General features: G+C 30.5%; 1 protein-coding gene across 4 annotated transcripts in view; it reads right to left on the bottom strand.

The window, feature by feature from the left end:
• Window positions 1–1,169: 1,169 nt before the first annotated feature.
• LOC143225447 (gelsolin, cytoplasmic-like) overlaps window positions 1,170–19,827 on the bottom strand; it is a 31,841-nt gene continuing 13,183 nt past the window's right edge. The window contains exons 2-20 of one of the 4 annotated variants that reach the window (XM_076454887.1): window positions 19,240–19,314; window positions 18,796–18,864; window positions 17,721–17,854; window positions 16,362–16,642; window positions 14,792–14,933; window positions 13,453–13,531; window positions 11,894–11,992; window positions 10,840–10,996; window positions 10,332–10,450; window positions 9,987–10,124; window positions 9,128–9,214; window positions 8,569–8,754; window positions 8,188–8,271; window positions 7,835–7,896; window positions 6,988–7,171; window positions 6,371–6,481; window positions 5,283–5,408; window positions 4,019–4,065; window positions 1,170–1,419 (exon numbers count right to left, since the gene is read on the bottom strand). In XM_076454887.1, the coding sequence (XP_076311002.1) occupies window positions 4,057–4,065; window positions 5,283–5,408; window positions 6,371–6,481; window positions 6,988–7,171; window positions 7,835–7,896; window positions 8,188–8,271; window positions 8,569–8,754; window positions 9,128–9,214; window positions 9,987–10,124; window positions 10,332–10,450; window positions 10,840–10,996; window positions 11,894–11,992; window positions 13,453–13,531; window positions 14,792–14,933; window positions 16,362–16,642; window positions 17,721–17,854; window positions 18,796–18,864; window positions 19,240–19,314 (2,142 nt within the window). In that variant the 3' untranslated portion in view covers window positions 1,170–1,419; window positions 4,019–4,056. The remainder of the gene's footprint in view (window positions 1,420–4,018; window positions 4,066–5,282; window positions 5,409–6,370; window positions 6,482–6,987; window positions 7,172–7,834; window positions 7,897–8,187; window positions 8,272–8,568; window positions 8,755–9,127; window positions 9,215–9,986; window positions 10,125–10,331; window positions 10,451–10,839; window positions 10,997–11,893; window positions 11,993–13,452; window positions 13,532–14,791; window positions 14,934–16,361; window positions 16,643–17,720; window positions 17,855–18,795; window positions 18,865–19,239; window positions 19,315–19,827) is intronic. The other 3 variants (XM_076454886.1, XM_076454889.1, XM_076454888.1) reach the window with 3 other exon arrangements.

The raw sequence follows: 19,827 nt of genomic DNA, 5'->3' as shown, positions 1-19,827 counted from the left end.
TTATACCAAAACTAACTTTCAAATATCATCCTAAAAATTAACATAGTTCAAGAGTTCAACTAGATTACAGCCTTAATAACGTCTTGTTGGACAATGGGTGATAGTAAAGACCACCCTTAGTGAACAGTGGAGTACAGTATAAATCACCATTAACAAACACTGGAAGAAACTCATACCTACAAGTATCAGTTCCTATATATAATTAACCAAGTTAGCTACAAAAAATATTGAAACAAGAAACTCAAAACTATAAAACTGATTTGCTTAAGATTTAAAAATATTTGCCCCTATTTTGGGAAATCACTGTAATTATGTTATATCAAGCTAAATCAGTGATACTTTCTTAAAGTTCGAGTAATTCAGTTTTGTAATCTTGACTTTATTACTTCAATACTTTTTGTATCATTAGATCCTGCTATATTACTATAGCTAGCTAGGTTACATATATACACATATATATTTCCCTGCTTGTCTTTATAAAATGTAATTGTTTATTACACTTGTTTGTTTCCTGATAATAATGACTATGGTTATTTGTTTGTTGGTAAGTACAAAGTTACACAACAGGCCACCTGTGAGGGGGGGGGAATAAACTGAGTGGTACTTAATTTTGTATGAATACTTTATTAATTACCAAATAAACTATGAAATGGTTTATTGTATAATGTTAAATATTTTGATGGATTAAATGTATAACAAACTTCTACCTATAGTTCTAATTAACACCATCTGTGACAAGAATTGAAGTTAAAAACTTTCAAAAACGGACCATTAGACTTGTTTAGGATTACCTTGGAACCTCAAAAATCTCTTAATGTAAACAAGTCATAATATCAGTAAATCATCTCACAATTATTAAACATTTTCTTGTATTTCATAATCTGAAATAATGAAATATTCCCACTTTATTATAGCAATTAATAATATTGAGTTTAATCTGTGTTCTTCATATAGATTCTTTAAACAAGTATGATAGAAGTTGAGCATGTTTTATGATGGATTACCAGTTACATTTTATTCTATGATAATTATATTAGATACAGGTTGTTTCTTTGTTGTGGCTTACTAAATACAGTTTTCATATGTTATTTCTCTACAAATGTACTAAATATATTTCTCACATAGTAAGAATATTGTTTTAAATTGTTTTCTATGAATACACAGAAGCATTTTTTATATAAGCAATTATTTTATTACATGGCTGGAACCATAATGATAAAAAAATAGAGAACATAGCAGTGTAATAATTAAAGTTGAAAAAGTGATAGAAATTCAAATTCACTGTAGCAGCAAATATGTCAACAACATAAACTCAAAACAGTGAAAAAAACAAACTTCAATATTCTTCTTTTTTATAAAGATGGTCACTATTCTTCAGGGGTGAAATTCCTGTCTTATGTCATTGTAGGTCTTAAAGTTCTGAAAAGTGGAAATATTTATGAATAGATTAATCTTCTAGACAATTAAGGCTATTTAGAAATATTGGCCCTTAAGTATTGTTATTTATCCTTGTACGAAATATTCATAGTAAGAAAAATGTGTTTAAAGTCATAATTTCTGTCCATTTTGTTTCATTCGTTCAGGTTAGTGTTTCCCAAACAATGGTCTGCAAACCCCCCAAGAGGGTTTCACAAAATGATTTAAGATGTTCTTTGAAAAAATTTCGTAATAGCCAGCACAAAAGTGTTTTTAAAATGTACTAAAATTAATAATGTAATGATAAATAATAACATAATAACAAATATTATTTAATAAAAGTGTCATAATAAAAACAAATTTTTGTATTTCCAAAATTACTGTTTTATTAATTTGTATTCAGATAAGGGAGCAAGTACCTGGAAAATATTTATTTTTAGGAGGGGATTCATGAGATTTGGTATTATCATGAAAGAGGCTCACAGCATGTTAAAGTTTGAGAACTAATGCTTTAGGCTATATAGATTCCAGAGAAAAGAACCTCTGATTCCCATCTAAGAGCTGTGATAAAACAAGACAGATTAATCAAGGTAATACAAGGTTAATTTTTCAATATAATTTTAACTTTGAGATTTCAGTAGTGTCGTAGTATTGCAGAAGACAAGCGGCAATAAATGTTTAATGGCAATGTTGATGTCACATGTTGACAAGTTTTCCTAGTTTAGTCTGACATCTACAGATGGGACAAAGAAATATTACCTGTAAAATTCTTGCATTAATTTTAGTCTTGCTGAGTTTGTCACTGCTTATCATTGATGGCATGGTTTTAATGTCTCTTTTTTTTTTATATTTAGAGTGTTCCTTATGCTTTCTACATTCTAATTTTTACAAATATTGGCTTAAATTGATGTTGTTCTTGTGATTCAACATTTTTTAAATTATATACCACATCATCAAATTTGATATCTATATTTGTTTTATTTAACCTAACTTACTTGCCAAGAGACAACTTTGTTAATATCAACCATAAAACTTATACCTAATATTTAATGTGTTTGTTCAACTAAGATGAGTAATGATTTATAAATACCAGACTTACCTGACATATGTATTATAATTGTGGGTAGTGACATCAATCATAATATGATGGAACACACTAGCCTCACCTGAGATACAACCTTCATCTGGGACGTTAAGTATTTCTGTGGATATAAGCCTCACCTCGGATACGACGCAATTTTGTCAATACTAACCTTACCTTGGATATGAAGCATTTTTATCAATAACAACCTTACTTGGGGTGTGAAGTATTTTAATAAGTACCAACCTTACTTGAGATATGAAGTAGTTTTGTAGATACCAACCTTACTTGAGATATGAAGTAGTTTTGTAGATACCAACCTTACTTGAGATATGAAGTAGTTTTGTAGATACCAACCTTACTTGAGATATGAAGTAGTTTTGTAGATACCAACCTTACTTGAGATATGAAGTAGTTTTGTAGATACCAACCTTACTTGAGATATGAAGTAGTTTTGTAGATACCAACCTTACTTGAGATATGAAGTAGTTTTGTAGATACCAACCTTACTTGAGATATGAAGTAGTTTTGTAGATACCAACCTTACTTGAGATATGAAGTAGTTTTGTAGATACCAACCTTACTTGAGATATGAAGTAGTTTTGTAGATACCAACCTTACTTGAGATATGAAGTAGCTTTGTAGATACCAACCTTACTTGAGATATGAAGTAGTTTTGTAGATACCAACCTTACTTGAGATATGAAGTAGTTTTGTAGATACCAACCTTACTTGAGATATGAAGTAGTTTTGTAGATACCAACCTTACTTGAGATATGAAGTAGTTTTGTAGATACCAACCTTACTTGAGATATGAAGTAGTTTTGTAGATACCAACCTTACTTGAGATACGAAGTATTTTTGTGAATACCAGCCTCACCTGGGATATGAAGTATTTTTGTGAATACCAGCCTCACCTGGGATATGAAGTATTTTGTGGATACTAGTCCTATCTAGGATTTAATGTTTTTGCTGATACCAACTTTACCTGATGAATGAAGTATTTTTGTGGACATCCACATTGTGATACATTGTACTTAAGTAAGAATGCACTTGAGCACTGAATATTGACAGTGTATATAGAAATACAATGTACAAAACTCCAAAATACTCTTTGTACGAAATATCATATTTACACCTATATTACCTATGTAATATTTACCACTTTAAAGTGGATTGGAAAAATAACTCAAATAAAAGCTTTTGTTATTATCACTAACTCATGTATCATCACAGTGTGTTTCCCATTTATATTAACAAATCAAAACAGAAATCAGCTAAAGAAGTCATAGAAGTTGTATATTAATTACTTTCAATAGTCTGTGGTAGGAAATAGAGAGAGTAACAGTAGAGTTATATTTAATGAACAAATAAATACATAAACTGAAAACAAGCAGGTAATACACAAGATAACCTACTACTAAAAATGATTTTATGTCTAAGTGGCATGAGTGTTGTAGAAAAACAGGATAAAAACACACAAGAGGGAATATAGGTTAAACAGTAGGAATGCATGCATACCTGGAGTAAGACCAGGAAATCCAGTACTTTCTGTTACTTCAGTTACCCTAAAAATGTTAGAAGAATTCAGGTGCAGATGTGTTATGGGATTTATTAAAAAGACACAGAACATGTTTGTAAAACTGTCTTTAGTTCTAGTTCATTTTCAGCTTATGAAATAAATTATATTTTACTCAAACCTAAAGATCTTTATTACTAAGCACTTCTACAAAATAAATAGAATTATTCTCATAAGCTAAGATTTACAAAAAAAAATAAGTTTCCCCAAGAATACACTAGCCTTCATTCATGCAACAAAAGCATATATTATCAGTTCTCACAGTCCAGGTAAACCAATAATCTTAAGGGCTACCTAGTGAATATTTATAATTACAATTGCTGAGTTTATATTCGTGAAATAACCTACAACTGTCTATAAATAACCTTCAGAACTAAAATAAGACTACTAGTGGTAAGTTAATAAGAAACAGATCAGTTCATTAGTTGGAACAAAGCCACACAATGTATCTCAAGATGGCTTGTATGGTATTAAAACTTTAATTAAAATAAAGTACAGACAAATAATCTGAAAATGACCTAAGAAGGTCGAAGTGTTGTTCTCTATTTTATTTTAATAAAAGTTTTAATACCCATACCAGCTGTTTTAGACACATTTTTACTTCAGGTGGGCTTCTCATCATCATGAAGGTCACACAGTATTTATTCACAGTAGATATTGTGATAAAACTAGGCAAAGCAAAATGTTTACATAAATTACAATACTTATACAGAGTGATTTCCAGAGACTCTGATGTCTTAAAGGGTTATTAAAGAAGGGTTTGATTCCAAACCACAGATTTTAATACAAAATTTAGGTAATGAACTTGTATTAATTAGAAATATGCACAAATATTGGTAAATAATATACAGATCAGTAGAATGGATTGTATTGGCTCAGTTACAGGGTGATCTGGAATATAAGGTGATCCTCATTTTTTGAAATAATGGCAAATAAAATTGAGTGTCATAATGACCTTTTTTTTAGGGCCTCAAAGCCAATAGTATAAGTGAACAACCTACAGGAGGATTAGTTGCAAGAATCAGTGATGACCTTGAGCAAACATTTGGCATGCGTGCATACACAGATGTCATTTGGAAATTCAGGAATGTGACAGGCTACAGTAGGAGGCTGTGGTCAGCCTTGCCTTATAATCCAGCCAATACAATAACTAATAACTAAATGATCAATATAATTTCATGTTTAGATCTAACTGTGTAATCTAACCTCAAAAAAGGCTGGATCCCACTTATCAAAGATCAGCTTGAAGCTTTCTGGCTCTTCTCCTTGTTTGACAGTAATAATTACAGTATTGTCTAAGGTGCGGTCAGTTGGATCACAGCGGATGTAGTCCTACAGAAAAACAAAAATCTGTACATTGTATATACAAATACATGCACAAGGTCGAAAAACTTGATAAATCTACAAACAAATTAACAGAATGTCTATGGGCATGTTCTGTTGGAGAAGAAATATTGACTATAAGTTTGGTTTACTATATGTAAATACTTGAAATGTGTTAAGTTTTTAGTAACATGAACAATTCTGTTGTACACAAAACTCAGATGAATAATAAAGGTATGTGTAGTCAAGATAAGTCTGTGAATCGATGGCATATCTGAGAAATCTAAGTGCAAAGTGATCTCCACGTGAAGAATAAAGATACTTCTCTCCATCATACACTTTGGATATTTTATTCTCATAACTTCTAGAACCTCTAAAATGCACATATACAGTTTTTCTCATTGTCACTATACATTATATCTAATATTTAACTCTTCCTTATCATGAACTTTTGTTAATTCAGCAATGTATGATAAAATGAATAGTTGATAACAAGCATCAAATATATAGTATCATTTGAATGGTACTTTGTGATCTGTTAAAGATTAAATTCCACTACAAAAAAAAAATCATAAAAATACATCAAAGTACAAAATTTAAATGAATTTGTACATGACCTTAGAAACAACAAAACATTTTTTCTGGCTCTTAAATCTTGTAAATGATTTATAGGTTTACTGACTAATTTTGAAATTTAGGTTTCTTCATTAATTCTACAACCTTACAAAACCATACTTTGTAATTCCAGTGCCACAAATTCGCAAGCAAATTTCTTTTGTTGTCACCAAATTTAAAAAAATATTTCATGTGCAGTTAAGCCTAACGTTTGATAAACGTTTTAACAAAATTTTATTTCTCTCACAGTGTCTGCATTTTGATATGTTTTGCTGATTAGTCACCAGATAGTGCTAATCACTCAAGTGGAAACCCCAGGTAATAAATAAATATACAGAATTATGAATTAGACTTACCTCAGCAAGTTTCAACGAATTGGTCTTTTCTTCTTCACTTGCTCCATTTCCAATCCAAACAAAAACTTCCTCACCTGCATCAAGAACCATTACATCATCCACAGATAGGTCCTGTTCAAGAATTAAAGCAAATTACAAAAATATTAGGTTGGATTAATCACTGGTTTTAATTTAACAGCTGACAAATACAGAGAGGTCCTGTTTAAGGGATAAAACAAATGACAAGAAATATCAAGTTAGATTACTCATTAATTTTGACTTAACAGCTGACAAACACAGATAGGTACTGATTAATGGTTAAAACAAATTACAGGAAATACTAGGCTAGATTAGTCAAATGAATTTGACTTAACAGCTGACAATACAGACAGGTGCTGTTTAAGGACTTAAACAAATTACAAGAAATATTAGGCTAAAGTACTCAAATGGATTTGACTTAACAGCTGATAAGTTGCAGTTCTCAACAAACAATTCTCCAATGTAACTAAGATTGTAGAATTAGCCACGCAGAAGGAATTAAAAGTGCAAATTTTGACACTTGCCTTCACATCATAACTATAACACATACCAGCCACCCTCGTGTGAAATTACATAATATATAATCTGTAACAAATTACTTCTTGAGTGAAATTGCACATTTCTTCCACACGAAACCTTCCATGAACTTCAGAGCACTTGAACAGACGTGGTTCAAGCAGTGGTGTAGATGGTAAACCTCTTGACTTTTGGTATTCATTTTTTCCACCAATACTATTCCAGAATTCATCTGGTTCTTCTTCTTCACCTATTTCCACGATTTCTCTTCAAATGACCAAAACAGTTACACAGAAAAATAATTTGACATATCTGCATAAAATGTATTTTATCTCGTTTAAAACTATAAAAGAGAGCACCTACTTGACACATCTATTAAAATATGAATGATAAGAATTATACAGACGAGTATATGGTATAAACTGTAACAAAACTTGTACTACATTTATGGTATAAACTGAAACATATTACAGTTACAAAACTTGTTAATACATTCTTGTATACTCTGTAACATATTACAGTCACAAAACTTGTTAATACACTTTTGTATACTCTGTAACATACAACAGTCATAAAACATGTTAAAATGTTCTGGTGCTCTCTCTCACAATGTATATTCTCACTTGAAGACTGGGCCTGTGGGCAAATAGATTTTCTCTTTTTTTTTTTTTTTTGCTTATTATTCCTTGGTATCTGCAAATGTACTAAATAAATTAAACATGTATTTCAGCCCATACTATATGAAGTATTTCTAAAGTTTGAAAGATAAATCAAAGATATGCACAACTTCCAACATTCTTTACTAAAGTAATAAATGAAAAATAAATTCATCATTACCTTACTATGATTTAAATCTGAACTGTAACATGCTGGGGATACAGAATCTATAAAGTATGAACAACTGTAACAAGCTGTATATTAATATAATACCTTCCTGGAGAGACTAATTCAGCAACATTTCGGGCCATATTCAGTTCATCCTCACTTGATTCCTGAAAATAAAAACCTTATCATAAATTTGTGAGGAGAAAAAAAATAATTTAAGACTGTTTTAGTTAGATGTAAAACAGTATTGTGGCAAATGTATATAAAGTTCCTTTCTTAACACCAGCATTAGTAGCTCAATACTCAACAACACAATATTCAGCTAGGAATGATTGAGATGAAAATTCCAGATGGTGCTTCAGCTTCTTACATTACAGTATTTTGAAATGTAGTAAAATAAGCACAACTTCAACTCAATTGCAAAATGTGTACATGTAAACACATGCTAAATTACAAACCTTCCCAATCCACAAATGCGTAACAGATGGAGTTTCCACAACAAAAACATCATCAGAGTTCAGGGAAGTAGCTTTTTCTGGAACCTAGACAGACAACAAATGTCATTAAAGTTTTGTTTCTTGAAGCACAAACACATTCTCAAAGTCTATGTACAGATGATCTTTCTTTCATAAACTTAAAGCATACTAAAACTCTGTCTTTTCCAGAATATAAAACTCAAATATATCAGAGTATATTGATGTAGCATTCTTCATAACAAAATTCTTAAAAGTACTTAACTTAACTTAAGGTATCCCTTCCATAGCATTAAAATATAAGAAACAATAACTTATGCATTGAAAATCAGCCTAATGGAATTCTACATAATGTTCTATTCTCACCTGTTGGGCACGTGTGTCTACATCACTTGTTCCTTTGATTTGGAACATTCTTGTACCATCTTCATCATAAGTGTCATGGTCATGAATATTCCGGAAACCACTGGCATGGCCACCCATAAAGACTACCATCTTCCCTTTAAAGATCCGTAAAAAATGTTGTGGTTCACTACCTTGGACAACTCGAACCTAAACAAGAAGAAGGCATAAAATGTTGTGATTTATTGTCTTGGACAACTTAATCTAAGTGAAAATAAAAAAAGGTTAAGAAATATAATATCACATTAATGTTTTGATACTAGTATAGAGAAGGTTTATGTGAGACATCAAAGATTAAGATAAATAATAATCCAATATATCAATATTGGTATAAAGAGAAATTTAACCATAACATACAAATAAAATGTGAACAGTATACTAAATAATCATGAAACAACCACTATGTCCTACACTTGTTTCTGTAAAAAGTAAGGATATTTCTGCTCTTTCATGACATTCTATATAACCACTCTGCCTGCTACACATGTCCATTGCCAAAAAATTAAAAGATATATATATTTACTTGAACAGCCTTTCCTCCTAATTCATTATCCATTTTTACCGTCAAAATGGCAGAGGCAGCTTTCTCATCTTGTGAACTGTTGAGTCCCTGTGAAAAAAACATTGTTTCTTTTAAATCAGTGAAATCACTAAATAGTTAATTTCTTAAGTGCTTCAAATAAAACATAAAATCTTTTTTTTCATAAAGAGCTAAAACATATTACTCAAAGTGGAAATGGTTTTGTTTTTTAAATCTTTTAAATAGAAGAGAAATTCAAAATTAACAATAAAACCCAAAACTGTTTTACAAAATAAAAAGTTTAAAAATTATCATAAACATATTTTATTTAGTCCTTAATAACATGTATCTTTCAAATATTTGCATGCAGTTACCAAAGATCTATCTGTACGAGCCATGCTTAATTTTGAATTTTTAAACTACAGAGAAGGAAAAGACTAAACAGTAACCCACTCTTTAGCTAAGCTAATCAAATAGTGGGATTTGACTGTCATTCTTATATTGCAACCAGAGCCCCAAATTGAAGAGTATGATTTTTTTTTCTAGTAACAGGACACAAGCATTGATTCTCAGATTCCAAGTCCAGTGTTATGCACCACTTTACACTCATAAACAGAAGAAATTTTTACAATGAACAGCAGTAGTATACTGAAATAAAGAGAAAATTTTACTGGTAATAGTAAGATTAAAACCATTACTGAAGACTTGAAGTAGAAATAAAAGTATGTACTTACCTTTTGGAGACAATGTACATTTCTCATCTTTTTTTCTCATAAGTATAATAACAAAACTGCCAGAGGTATATGATGTACATTTCTCATCCTTCTTTATCAGAAATGTAATAAAAAACAGCCATACCTACCTGCCAGAAGTATATGATGTACATTTCTCGTCCTTCCTTTTCATAAGTATATTTAAGGACATAGCTGTCCCCACCAAAGAAAAAGCCATAAATTGATGAGTCTATAGGAGCTAGCTCAAAGTTCTCAATTCTCCAGATCTGAAACAGTACATTTTGTAATTACCTATTTACACAAATACCACATAATTATCTGTATTCTACTTCTTAACTTGTCCTACTAATGTAACCTCACTGCATAATAAACAACTTCCTCACTAGGTATGTAACACCATTCTCCAAGTAAACTTCCACAAATAAAACAATCTCACTATATAATACATAGCATGAGACTATCTATTAGCCCACCTCTATCTGTCCAGATCCATCATCTGGCATAAATCCACAAGCTTTTCCCAAACTCTTAGCCAGAAGTCTACGCTTCTCTCTGTGTAGTGAGTTAATATCAAATTCTTCATCCACAGTTGCTGAATTATTAGAGTGAAAATGGAATATAAAACTTAATCTGTATTCTTAAGACAGCCATCACAATTAATAAGCTTATGAATTAATAAAAACTGAAATGAAAAAAAATTGTACTTTACTAAAAATTTAGATTTTAATAGCTTTCTCTGGATTCAGTTCACATGGATGTGAAGAATTTCAAAGTTTTCATTGGGATGAATAAATTGTAGTGATGATCATAAAAGCAAAATTACTGGATCCCAGCAAGGGTTAAGACTTCTTTAACATAACTTGTGATTTATTATTTGTTTTGTTTTATCAAGAAGCCATTCACTTCTAGAAAGCATCACATATTACTTTACATCTATAACTACAGCTACAACATTTAATTAATACAAAAAAGCCAGCACACCAGCTATTTCCTCAGCCTTGTAAACACGACCTAGTCCAACCTGGTCCTCTGGCTCATGCCAAGAAGAAAAGTACTGCTTAAACATTGGTGGTTCTCCACCATCAATGATCCTGGTTACAGATGTCCAAGATGGGTATCCTCTTGTTTCCAAATATTTCTAGAATAAGTTATTAAAGTGTACAATACACACATAACGAGACAAAATCCAAATATTATGACTATATTTATCATTGTATACAAGAAGAAAGTGGAACTTTCTACAACAATGCAATGTTGACTGATCCACTGAATTAAAGCACTTTGTTAACTATTTGTGATGAGTGATGACAAAAACCCACTTGAAGTAAAAATGCATTTCAAGATGGCTCGTATGGGTATAAGCACTTTTACTAATAAAGCAAAGAACAACGTTTGTTAACTGCTTATGCACACAGACTAAATTTTTAGAGCAATTGAAATAACTTTAGTGCAGCAATGTTTACGTCAGGCCTCAGATTATAAATAAGTAACATTTCTTTTATTCTGTTTATCACTGACCCTTAGTATGGTCTTAATTATATTGGAATGAATGAGAATGCCACATTCTATTAGGGTATGTTGTTCAACTACACATGATTTAATGAGGGATTTTAGGTTAGTATTTCCTTAATTTGTTTTAACAGTTTTATTTCACTAGAGCCAAAGTAGCCTTTTTTATATCCAGGACAACTAACTTTATAAACTGTAGACAATATTTGTAAAGCTGGAAACTGGTCATTAAATCTACAGAAATGATCAGTTCCTAAACAACAGAGGGTGTAGATATTCAAAAGCTAAGGCTCAAGGTAAACTGTATTGAAACAAGTAATTTATATCACGAGTGTCTTATGAACAACCTCCCTTAATAATATAATCCTGATAGAAATCCTGGCATAAAACACTTCTTTGAGAGAATATTTTCCCTTTGTCCAGGAACTTCCTCTCAACACCTGGAAAGTACAATCTTTTAACTTTGTGAAGCATGAACTAACATTGATCATGATCCATTACACACATAACATTAAGTTAAACTTACTTCTGCCATTTTCATAGACTCCTCTCTCTCCTTGGGGCTTGCCTCTTTCCCTACCCACACAAATAGTCCACTAACTCCACCATCCAACATGAAGCAGTTCTATTAATGCAGTGAAAAGAAAGTTACACAGGTATATGAAAGAGAATAAAATATTACAAGGCTTTTCAAACAAATCACCTTCAAATTAAGAATCCAGTAAATGTTAATATAGTACTATAATGTTGATAAATCCCATCTCATACACATCATACTAACTGTACAAATATAGATTTGATAACATGAAGTATACTAACACTAATTAAGATGGTTTTGTTAATATTTTTTATCCTTAACAAATGCTACCACTTCAGTAGTTTAACAACTGAGTTACTTTTGTATAAGTAAAAAATACCAAAGAATAAAAATATAAGTAAGTATCTACATTTCATACAGTGGCTTAAGTTTATAAACCACTTTAAACACTAACATAAAAAATTGATCACATGCAGACAACGTGATAAAACATGGACACACATCATAGAATGAGTACAGGAACTTGGAGCTATTCACAAACACACCAAAAACAGAGTGTAAAAAGTCATTAAGGCACACAGATACACTACAGATTCTGTGTAAGGACTTGAAGACACATATAAACACATAAAGACTTGATAACACACACAAACACACCATAAGCTGAGTGTGAGAAGTCATTAACACACATAGACACACAACATATTGTGCATAAGGACTTGATGATACACACCAACTTAGTGTAAGAACTCATTAACACACATGGACACATTACAGATTGTGCATAAGAACTTGGTGATACACTCAAACTGAATGTAAGAAGTCATTAACACACACAGACACACTACAGATCCTGTGTAAGGATTTGGAGACATGCATAGACCCACCATGAACTCACTACAAGGACCTCATGACACACAGACTGAATACAAAGGCTTCCACATATTTCTGGGGATCTAATCTTTGCATTTAAAATATTTATTTATGAATTTATGGTACCAGTATATGTCTGTGTTGTTACTTCTACATCCATTTAGAATTTTAATCCTTGCATTTAAAGTTATTCACAAATCTATAGTACCAGAATGTACCTGTATTGTCACTTCTACATCTATTTAGGATTGTAATTCTTGCACAGAAAGTTTCTATTTATAAGTTTGTGGTACCAGTATACTTAGCATTAACGTACTTTATTTACTGAGACTTTAACAGTAGAACTAAATGTGAACGAAACTTTCTTAAAGTTAAGACTAAAAATATGACTTAAAAATGTTTATAATAAATCACACAAATAGAAATTGATCAATCACACTAATAAAACTAGAACTTAATTGTTTTAAGTCACCATTCTCTTAGAGTTAAATTATGAGTTGATTTGTCCTATTACATATATTACAAGCAAAAGTAAATACCAAATATGTACTACATGTATTAACAGCAAAATACCAAGACCTAAATACAAATGTGTATCACTGATTTAAATGTAGAGTGTAAGAATATAAACATATGTCATAAACTTAAAGTAAGAATTAAATGTAACTATATACCCCAGGATCCAGATGTTCCTGCTTCAGTGGACGTTCAGCAATCTTTTCAATATTCACTTCCCCGTCTTCTTCCCAGATTCTGCACAATCACACACAATATATATGCCACATTAAAAAAAAAAGTGTTGCCACAACATTAACATGAGTATTTCTAATCCATCTAAGAAACAATGAAATACTACACTTCTTTGTTATGATTACTAAAAAACAAACCTAAAGGCAAACAACTTTTTAAACTGATTTTGTTTTTATTAGGTTGAGGAATAATTCGTGAGCATTTTTAACTAATTTCATTCAAGCATTACATGCAAGACTATACAATACTTCAATGCATGAACACATTACACCCAAAATATTTATTATGATACTTTATTTCATGTAATACCTAGGTATATAGTATGCATTGTTTTAAACGAAATTGCAAGAAATTAAATGCGAAAAGCAGATGGTGTCGAAAATGCTCGATTTTGTCCACTTGACATTCCATTTAATGAGCTGAAAATGAAAGCAAAAATTAAAGACATATGAAAAACAAACACACCATCTATTAGAGCAAAAAATTATCTACCAAATGACATGAAATATTTTGCGAAAGCATTTCATTTATGAATATATTTTGTTAACTTGAAAAAACGCTCACGAATTATTCCTCAACCCAATATATAAGAGTTCTTGGTTAAATTGGTAATTAAACATATTATATATAAATACATTTTGAGTGGCTTCCTTTGCATAATAATAATAAAATCCTAATCACAAAAACAAATACGTGAATACAGAAATAATCTTCATGTTTATTATCATAAATCAATATTTGTGTGTTAATAACTTCACAATGATACAACAATTCATCTATATAATAAAATAAAAGTTGTGTTAGAATAGACTCCAGTCCAATTTTAGCATTCAGGAAAGAGAAACTGTGTTCTTACAAACAAGACTTTCTACTTTATAGTATAAGTTCATTAATGAAGTTTATTGTTCTAAATGACCACCTACATGGTCAAGAATTTATACATGTAGCGTAACATCTTTCTGATTAGCTACATAAACTCAAGTTACACTATTAAAGCTATTAGGTGCAATCCTACTGGGTAAGTTAACAGTTAAAATCTTATTCAAAGATTCCCATTCTCTATTACTTTACAATTACCCACATACGTCCCTAAAACTCTAGAAAATGTAATGGATCATTTCCCATAGTGCCTCATATAAATAGTAACCTTTATCAGTCTTACAGGTGTGGCTTTACCTACAAAGGGTTATGATATGAAACTTGTGGAGAAGATGGTAAAAACTTATGCTAGTGTTAAAACTAAAACTCTCAACCATTTTATACTTGTGTAAAGTAATTACTCTCTCTACTGCACGTTCATGTTCTGTATCTTCTGCTACCTCCTCTGCATCCTTAATGTCAACAGGGAACTCTGACCCAAGATCCTCAAAAAACTTCTCATGGTCTCTTGGATTACTGTGTTCATCTGAAAACACATTTACACATATATCTGATTACTGTGTTCATCTTAAAACACATTTAATATTTAATACTTAACTAGTCTGAGGAGTTCAGATACCAAATGTTTCACAGTTTAATTAAATAAATACATATAACAGTTATATTACATTAAAATATTAGGATAATCACTGTGGTTATTATTTAATAACCAAGTAAGTACTTAAATAATTCCAATCATGTTTCACATACATTTAGGGACTAATGAAATGTGTAGAAATTAACTTTCTGTGTCAAATAAATGAAGTACATCTTGAAGTTTAAAAATTAGTCATTTTTAATGAAGTGATGCTTGAGCCAATAACATCCATATTTAAAATTGTTATTCACAAAACAATTAAGCTTGTATAAATATATAAAGTTGACTTAAGAATAAAAAAAGGTGGATGTTGGATAACAATAAACTAATAATTTATGGTAACAATGAAATATTAAGAATACACATTTCCTAAAATCAGCTCAAGAAGTAAAATTGTTTTTCCATTCATTGGTACTCAAATTATCATTGTCATAACAACCTATTATTTTCAGCTAATTATCAACTTTAGTATGCAAACTTTGTTGTCATATAAAGCTATTATTTACAACTAAGGTAGAAAATTAGCTTTTTATGATAATTATAGTTTGTATATTAAAGTAGATAACTAGTTGAAAATAATAGGTTTATAAGAAGCTATTTCATTTTCAGCTAATTATCCACTTTAATATACAAACTATCATTAACATATGGTTAACATGTAAACTTATTATTTTCAGCTATCTATCTACTTTAATAATAATCTATAATTATCATATGAACCTGTTATTTTCAATTAACTATCCACTTTAGTATAAAAGTTATCATTATTCTACGAAGCTATTATTTTCAGCTAATTATCCACTTCATTACACAAACTTTCATTATCATATAAAGCTATTATTTTTAGCTACTAATCATCCAGTTTAGTACACAAACTTTGTTATCACATAAAGCTATTATTTTCAGCTAAATAGCAACTGTTAAAATTTCCAACACAGGAAAATTACACATGTGAACTGTACCTACTGAGTTTCAGCTGTGTATACTAGGTTTAACTAAGAAACAATTATTTTCTGTAATATCACAGGAACATTACACATGTAAACTGTACCTACTGAGTTTCAGCAGTGTATACTAGGTTTAACTAAAAAACAATTATTTTGTGTGATATCAGAAGAAATGGCTCATCAACCAGAAACAGCATATGAGAATCATTTTAAAAATGTAAATAAATAAATACAGCTTTTACAAAAATAAAAATGCAACAAATTTTAAAATGATTGAATTTTCAAAACACTATAACACAATTACATGCTCAAGAAAACGAATGTCTGATTGTTACTGTCTTATCAAAATTACAAAGTTTAACACCCATACCAATAATTGAAATTTGACCACGACCAGCATGAATGTCATCTCGAATTCCATTGGCTACTTGAATGGCCTTAATCCTCTCCATGTGTCTACTTCCTGGCCCTACCCAAATGTAGATATTAGGTCCAGCATCCAAGATGAAACAATCTCCTTTATTCATGGAATCCACATTCAGATCAACCTGGAATGCCCTCACATTGTGACGACCTTTCACCTGCATCATGCATTTCATAACTTCATCTTCAACATGTCGAAATCCTGAGGCTACACCTCCTTCCAAGTACCTACATGTAGATGACATTTAATCTAGACCTTTCTAACCTTAACACAAATCTGTTAACAAACCAATAACCAACAATCTTATTTTAACTTTTGATTCTTCTACAAGAATTCAATGTGGTGCTTTGTTAATGGAATTACTTTGGAATACTTGTAGGTTGGCTTGTTTACACTTATGTCTATTTATACTTTTCCATTTATTTGTACGTGTCTAAATTCACTAAAAACCTAAGTGTGTAAGTATGTTTATTTTAGTCCCTTGACTTTAGGAATACTACAGAGATTTTATCAGTGGCCAACAATAGTCTTCAACTATGTTATAATCTCTTCATCAAAGAGCACCTAATTCTGTTTACAATTAGAGTAGGGGCAAGGGTGAAAAAAAATGGTAAGAAGAGTTTTAGATTGGATATTGTTTGAATGTCAGAATTTGTAAGTGTTATGTTCTATAACCAATAAATATATAAGTGTTGCATTATTAAGCAGGTTTTGTGAAAGTTTAGAAATATTTTTTTCTTTCTGATCCTTTCTCGTAACTTGTTGCATCAAGATTATATTGTTTGGTCAGAATTTTAGAGTTCAATTGTGTTGTTTAAAAATGACCAGAACAGTAGCTTTTAAATTGTGAATTTAATTCTATTCAATTTGTTTAAGTCCTAATAAATACTTTACTTTTTCAAGAATCCTGGTATAAACAGATTCATTACAAACTACTGTTTACTATACATATATATATATCATCCAAAATATATTTCCAAGCTAGAACTATAACATGGACATACTTTGTTTCATTTAATTTCTCTGTCAAATTTTTCTAACATTTGCTTATTGTAAGCATATACTTGGTATACTCACTATTTTGATTCCCATATAGGCATACTTTGATAAGGGTGTTTTGCAATTAACCCAATACAATATGCTTTTAGGGCCTTTCTTCAATAAATATACAATAAATAAACCAAACAGTTTTTGTTTTAATATTTGTCAAATATACTAATTTTTGCTTGTTCTAAGGAATACAAATCATTGAAAGAAGGTTAAACTTGTTCAATAATATATGAGACTAGCCAGTACTTGGCTTACCGTACACCTTTCTTTTTGAAGTAAGAGAGAAACATCTGTGACTCATGACTCTGCACCTCCCGATGTTGAACTGGTGCTCCTCCAAGTGCATTGTCAAGGGCAACAGCTTTTATAGCTGCTGTTCCTTTCTCATCCTGAGAACAAAATTACTAAAATGTTATGAATTTAAGACTTAAAAGAGTTGTAACTGATGTCAATGACTGCTCTTCCATATTGAGCACTGACAACACTACTGCTACCTACTACTTTCATAATGTTAAAAAAACACATAGGTTAAAAAATGATAGAGATGAAATAAAAACCCTATAACATGAGTGCTTTCAAAAGATGAATCATCCTTCTTCAGGAACAAACTGATATCTCAGTGTGCCCCTGAAGAAAAAAGGTCAGCCATTCAAAAGATCTTGAGTAAAATGGTTTTATTTCATCACCACCTACCACTGCTAACTTAGACAACAAGTACAGTTTAAAAGACATCAGATATGTAAAACACTGCTTCCACAGCAAACTAAAAATGTTCAGCATTACATTAACTAGTTCTACAAGTTATATAATATTTACTAGAACTGAATAATTACCACAAAATGTTATGATTGATTTATAATATCCAACTACCCAACTTCATAATGTTTCAGTGTATCAAAACTAGCATGTTACATACTAATCTTTTAACTGAATCAATATCCAAACAGCTACTTCTTGGTTTTGTGGATGAGCACTAAATGATCTGTAGTTCATCTCAGTACCAAGAGAGATTAAGACACGCATGTAGTATCTAAGCCTGACTTACCTGGAGAACATAACACCTAGTATACAGACCTGATCTCCACAACATACATCAGAAGAACATAATATGTATTATCTAAACCTGACTTACCAGGAGAACATGACACCTAGTGTCTTTACCATAACATAATATTGTATCTAAACCTGATATCCAGAAGAATATAATGAACTAGAACATTTTATCCTGATCTTGTAATTGTAACAAACTGTTTTATATTAAATTATGATGGGAAGTTTTCTAGTATTTAGTTGCAGAATGAAATTCAAGTGTTCACTGCACAACTCTTACTTGAGAAGTATCTTTTCCAAGCCAAAAGTGAATGTTCCACTCCAGTTTTCCAGTTCTTGTCTTCTTTGTCTATTACAAATTTGAAATAATACATTTTTAGTGAAAATAAGTGCAAAACAAAGAAGTCCACAAATTTTAAACTACAAATTATTAGATCTTCAACATCAAAGGCTTCAGTAACCATTTTTAATGTATAATTCTTACAAGTTTCCTAAGCTAACCATAATTCCTAAAACAATGCATGCAATCAGTCACAAACTCCCATCAAATATTTCAACAGAAAATGTAGCTTTAATTTTCTGTATTAACAAAATATTTAAATTTGACTTATAGGATAATAACATGAATTACTTCACTATTAATAGAAAAACGTTTTAAAAACTGTATATGGATAAAATGTTTGAGTTAACAGACCTTATTTAACACTGTTGAATTAGAACTTACATGAAGCAGGATGTAAGAGTCTCCTGAATAGAATGTACCATACTCTTGGCTTTCCAGAGGCTTCACTTCAAAATTCTAGCAGTAATGTTTTAATTTAAAACCAATTAATTGCAGATACTTAAATCAGTTGTTCATTAACATATTTTCAAAGAAGTACAGAAATTATACACTTAATGTCTTAGAGCATTTCAGAAATTAAATTTTATGTGTAATACAAATCAAACAGAATTTTATAAAAGTTGTATTTCACAAACATTGTTTGTTAGTATGAGAAACAAAACTTATCAAAGTTTGATATGAATAAACATAATCAACTCAGCTTTAAAACAGAAACCATCCAAATCTCTACTTGAAAAAGACAACTTTAACAACTTAGAGTCTAATATAAATAAAATCATCTAAATCCACTAAATATTCAAAAAACATCAACAATTTACAACATTCATAAAATATAAATTACTTTACGAAAGTCACACTGAACATACACTGCTTCTTAACTGCTCTCTCTCTCACACTGCAGCTCCTAAGCTTTTAATACCTTGAGCCCCCTTACTTATTTGGATATTTTGAACCATAAGCAATCACATA

This window comes from Tachypleus tridentatus, chromosome 9 (genome assembly GCF_004210375.1).
Source record: "Tachypleus tridentatus isolate NWPU-2018 chromosome 9, ASM421037v1, whole genome shotgun sequence".
NCBI lineage: Eukaryota > Metazoa > Arthropoda > Merostomata > Xiphosura > Limulidae > Tachypleus > Tachypleus tridentatus.
Note: the sequence above shows the minus strand (reverse complement) of the source record. Positions and strands in the feature narration are given on the sequence as shown.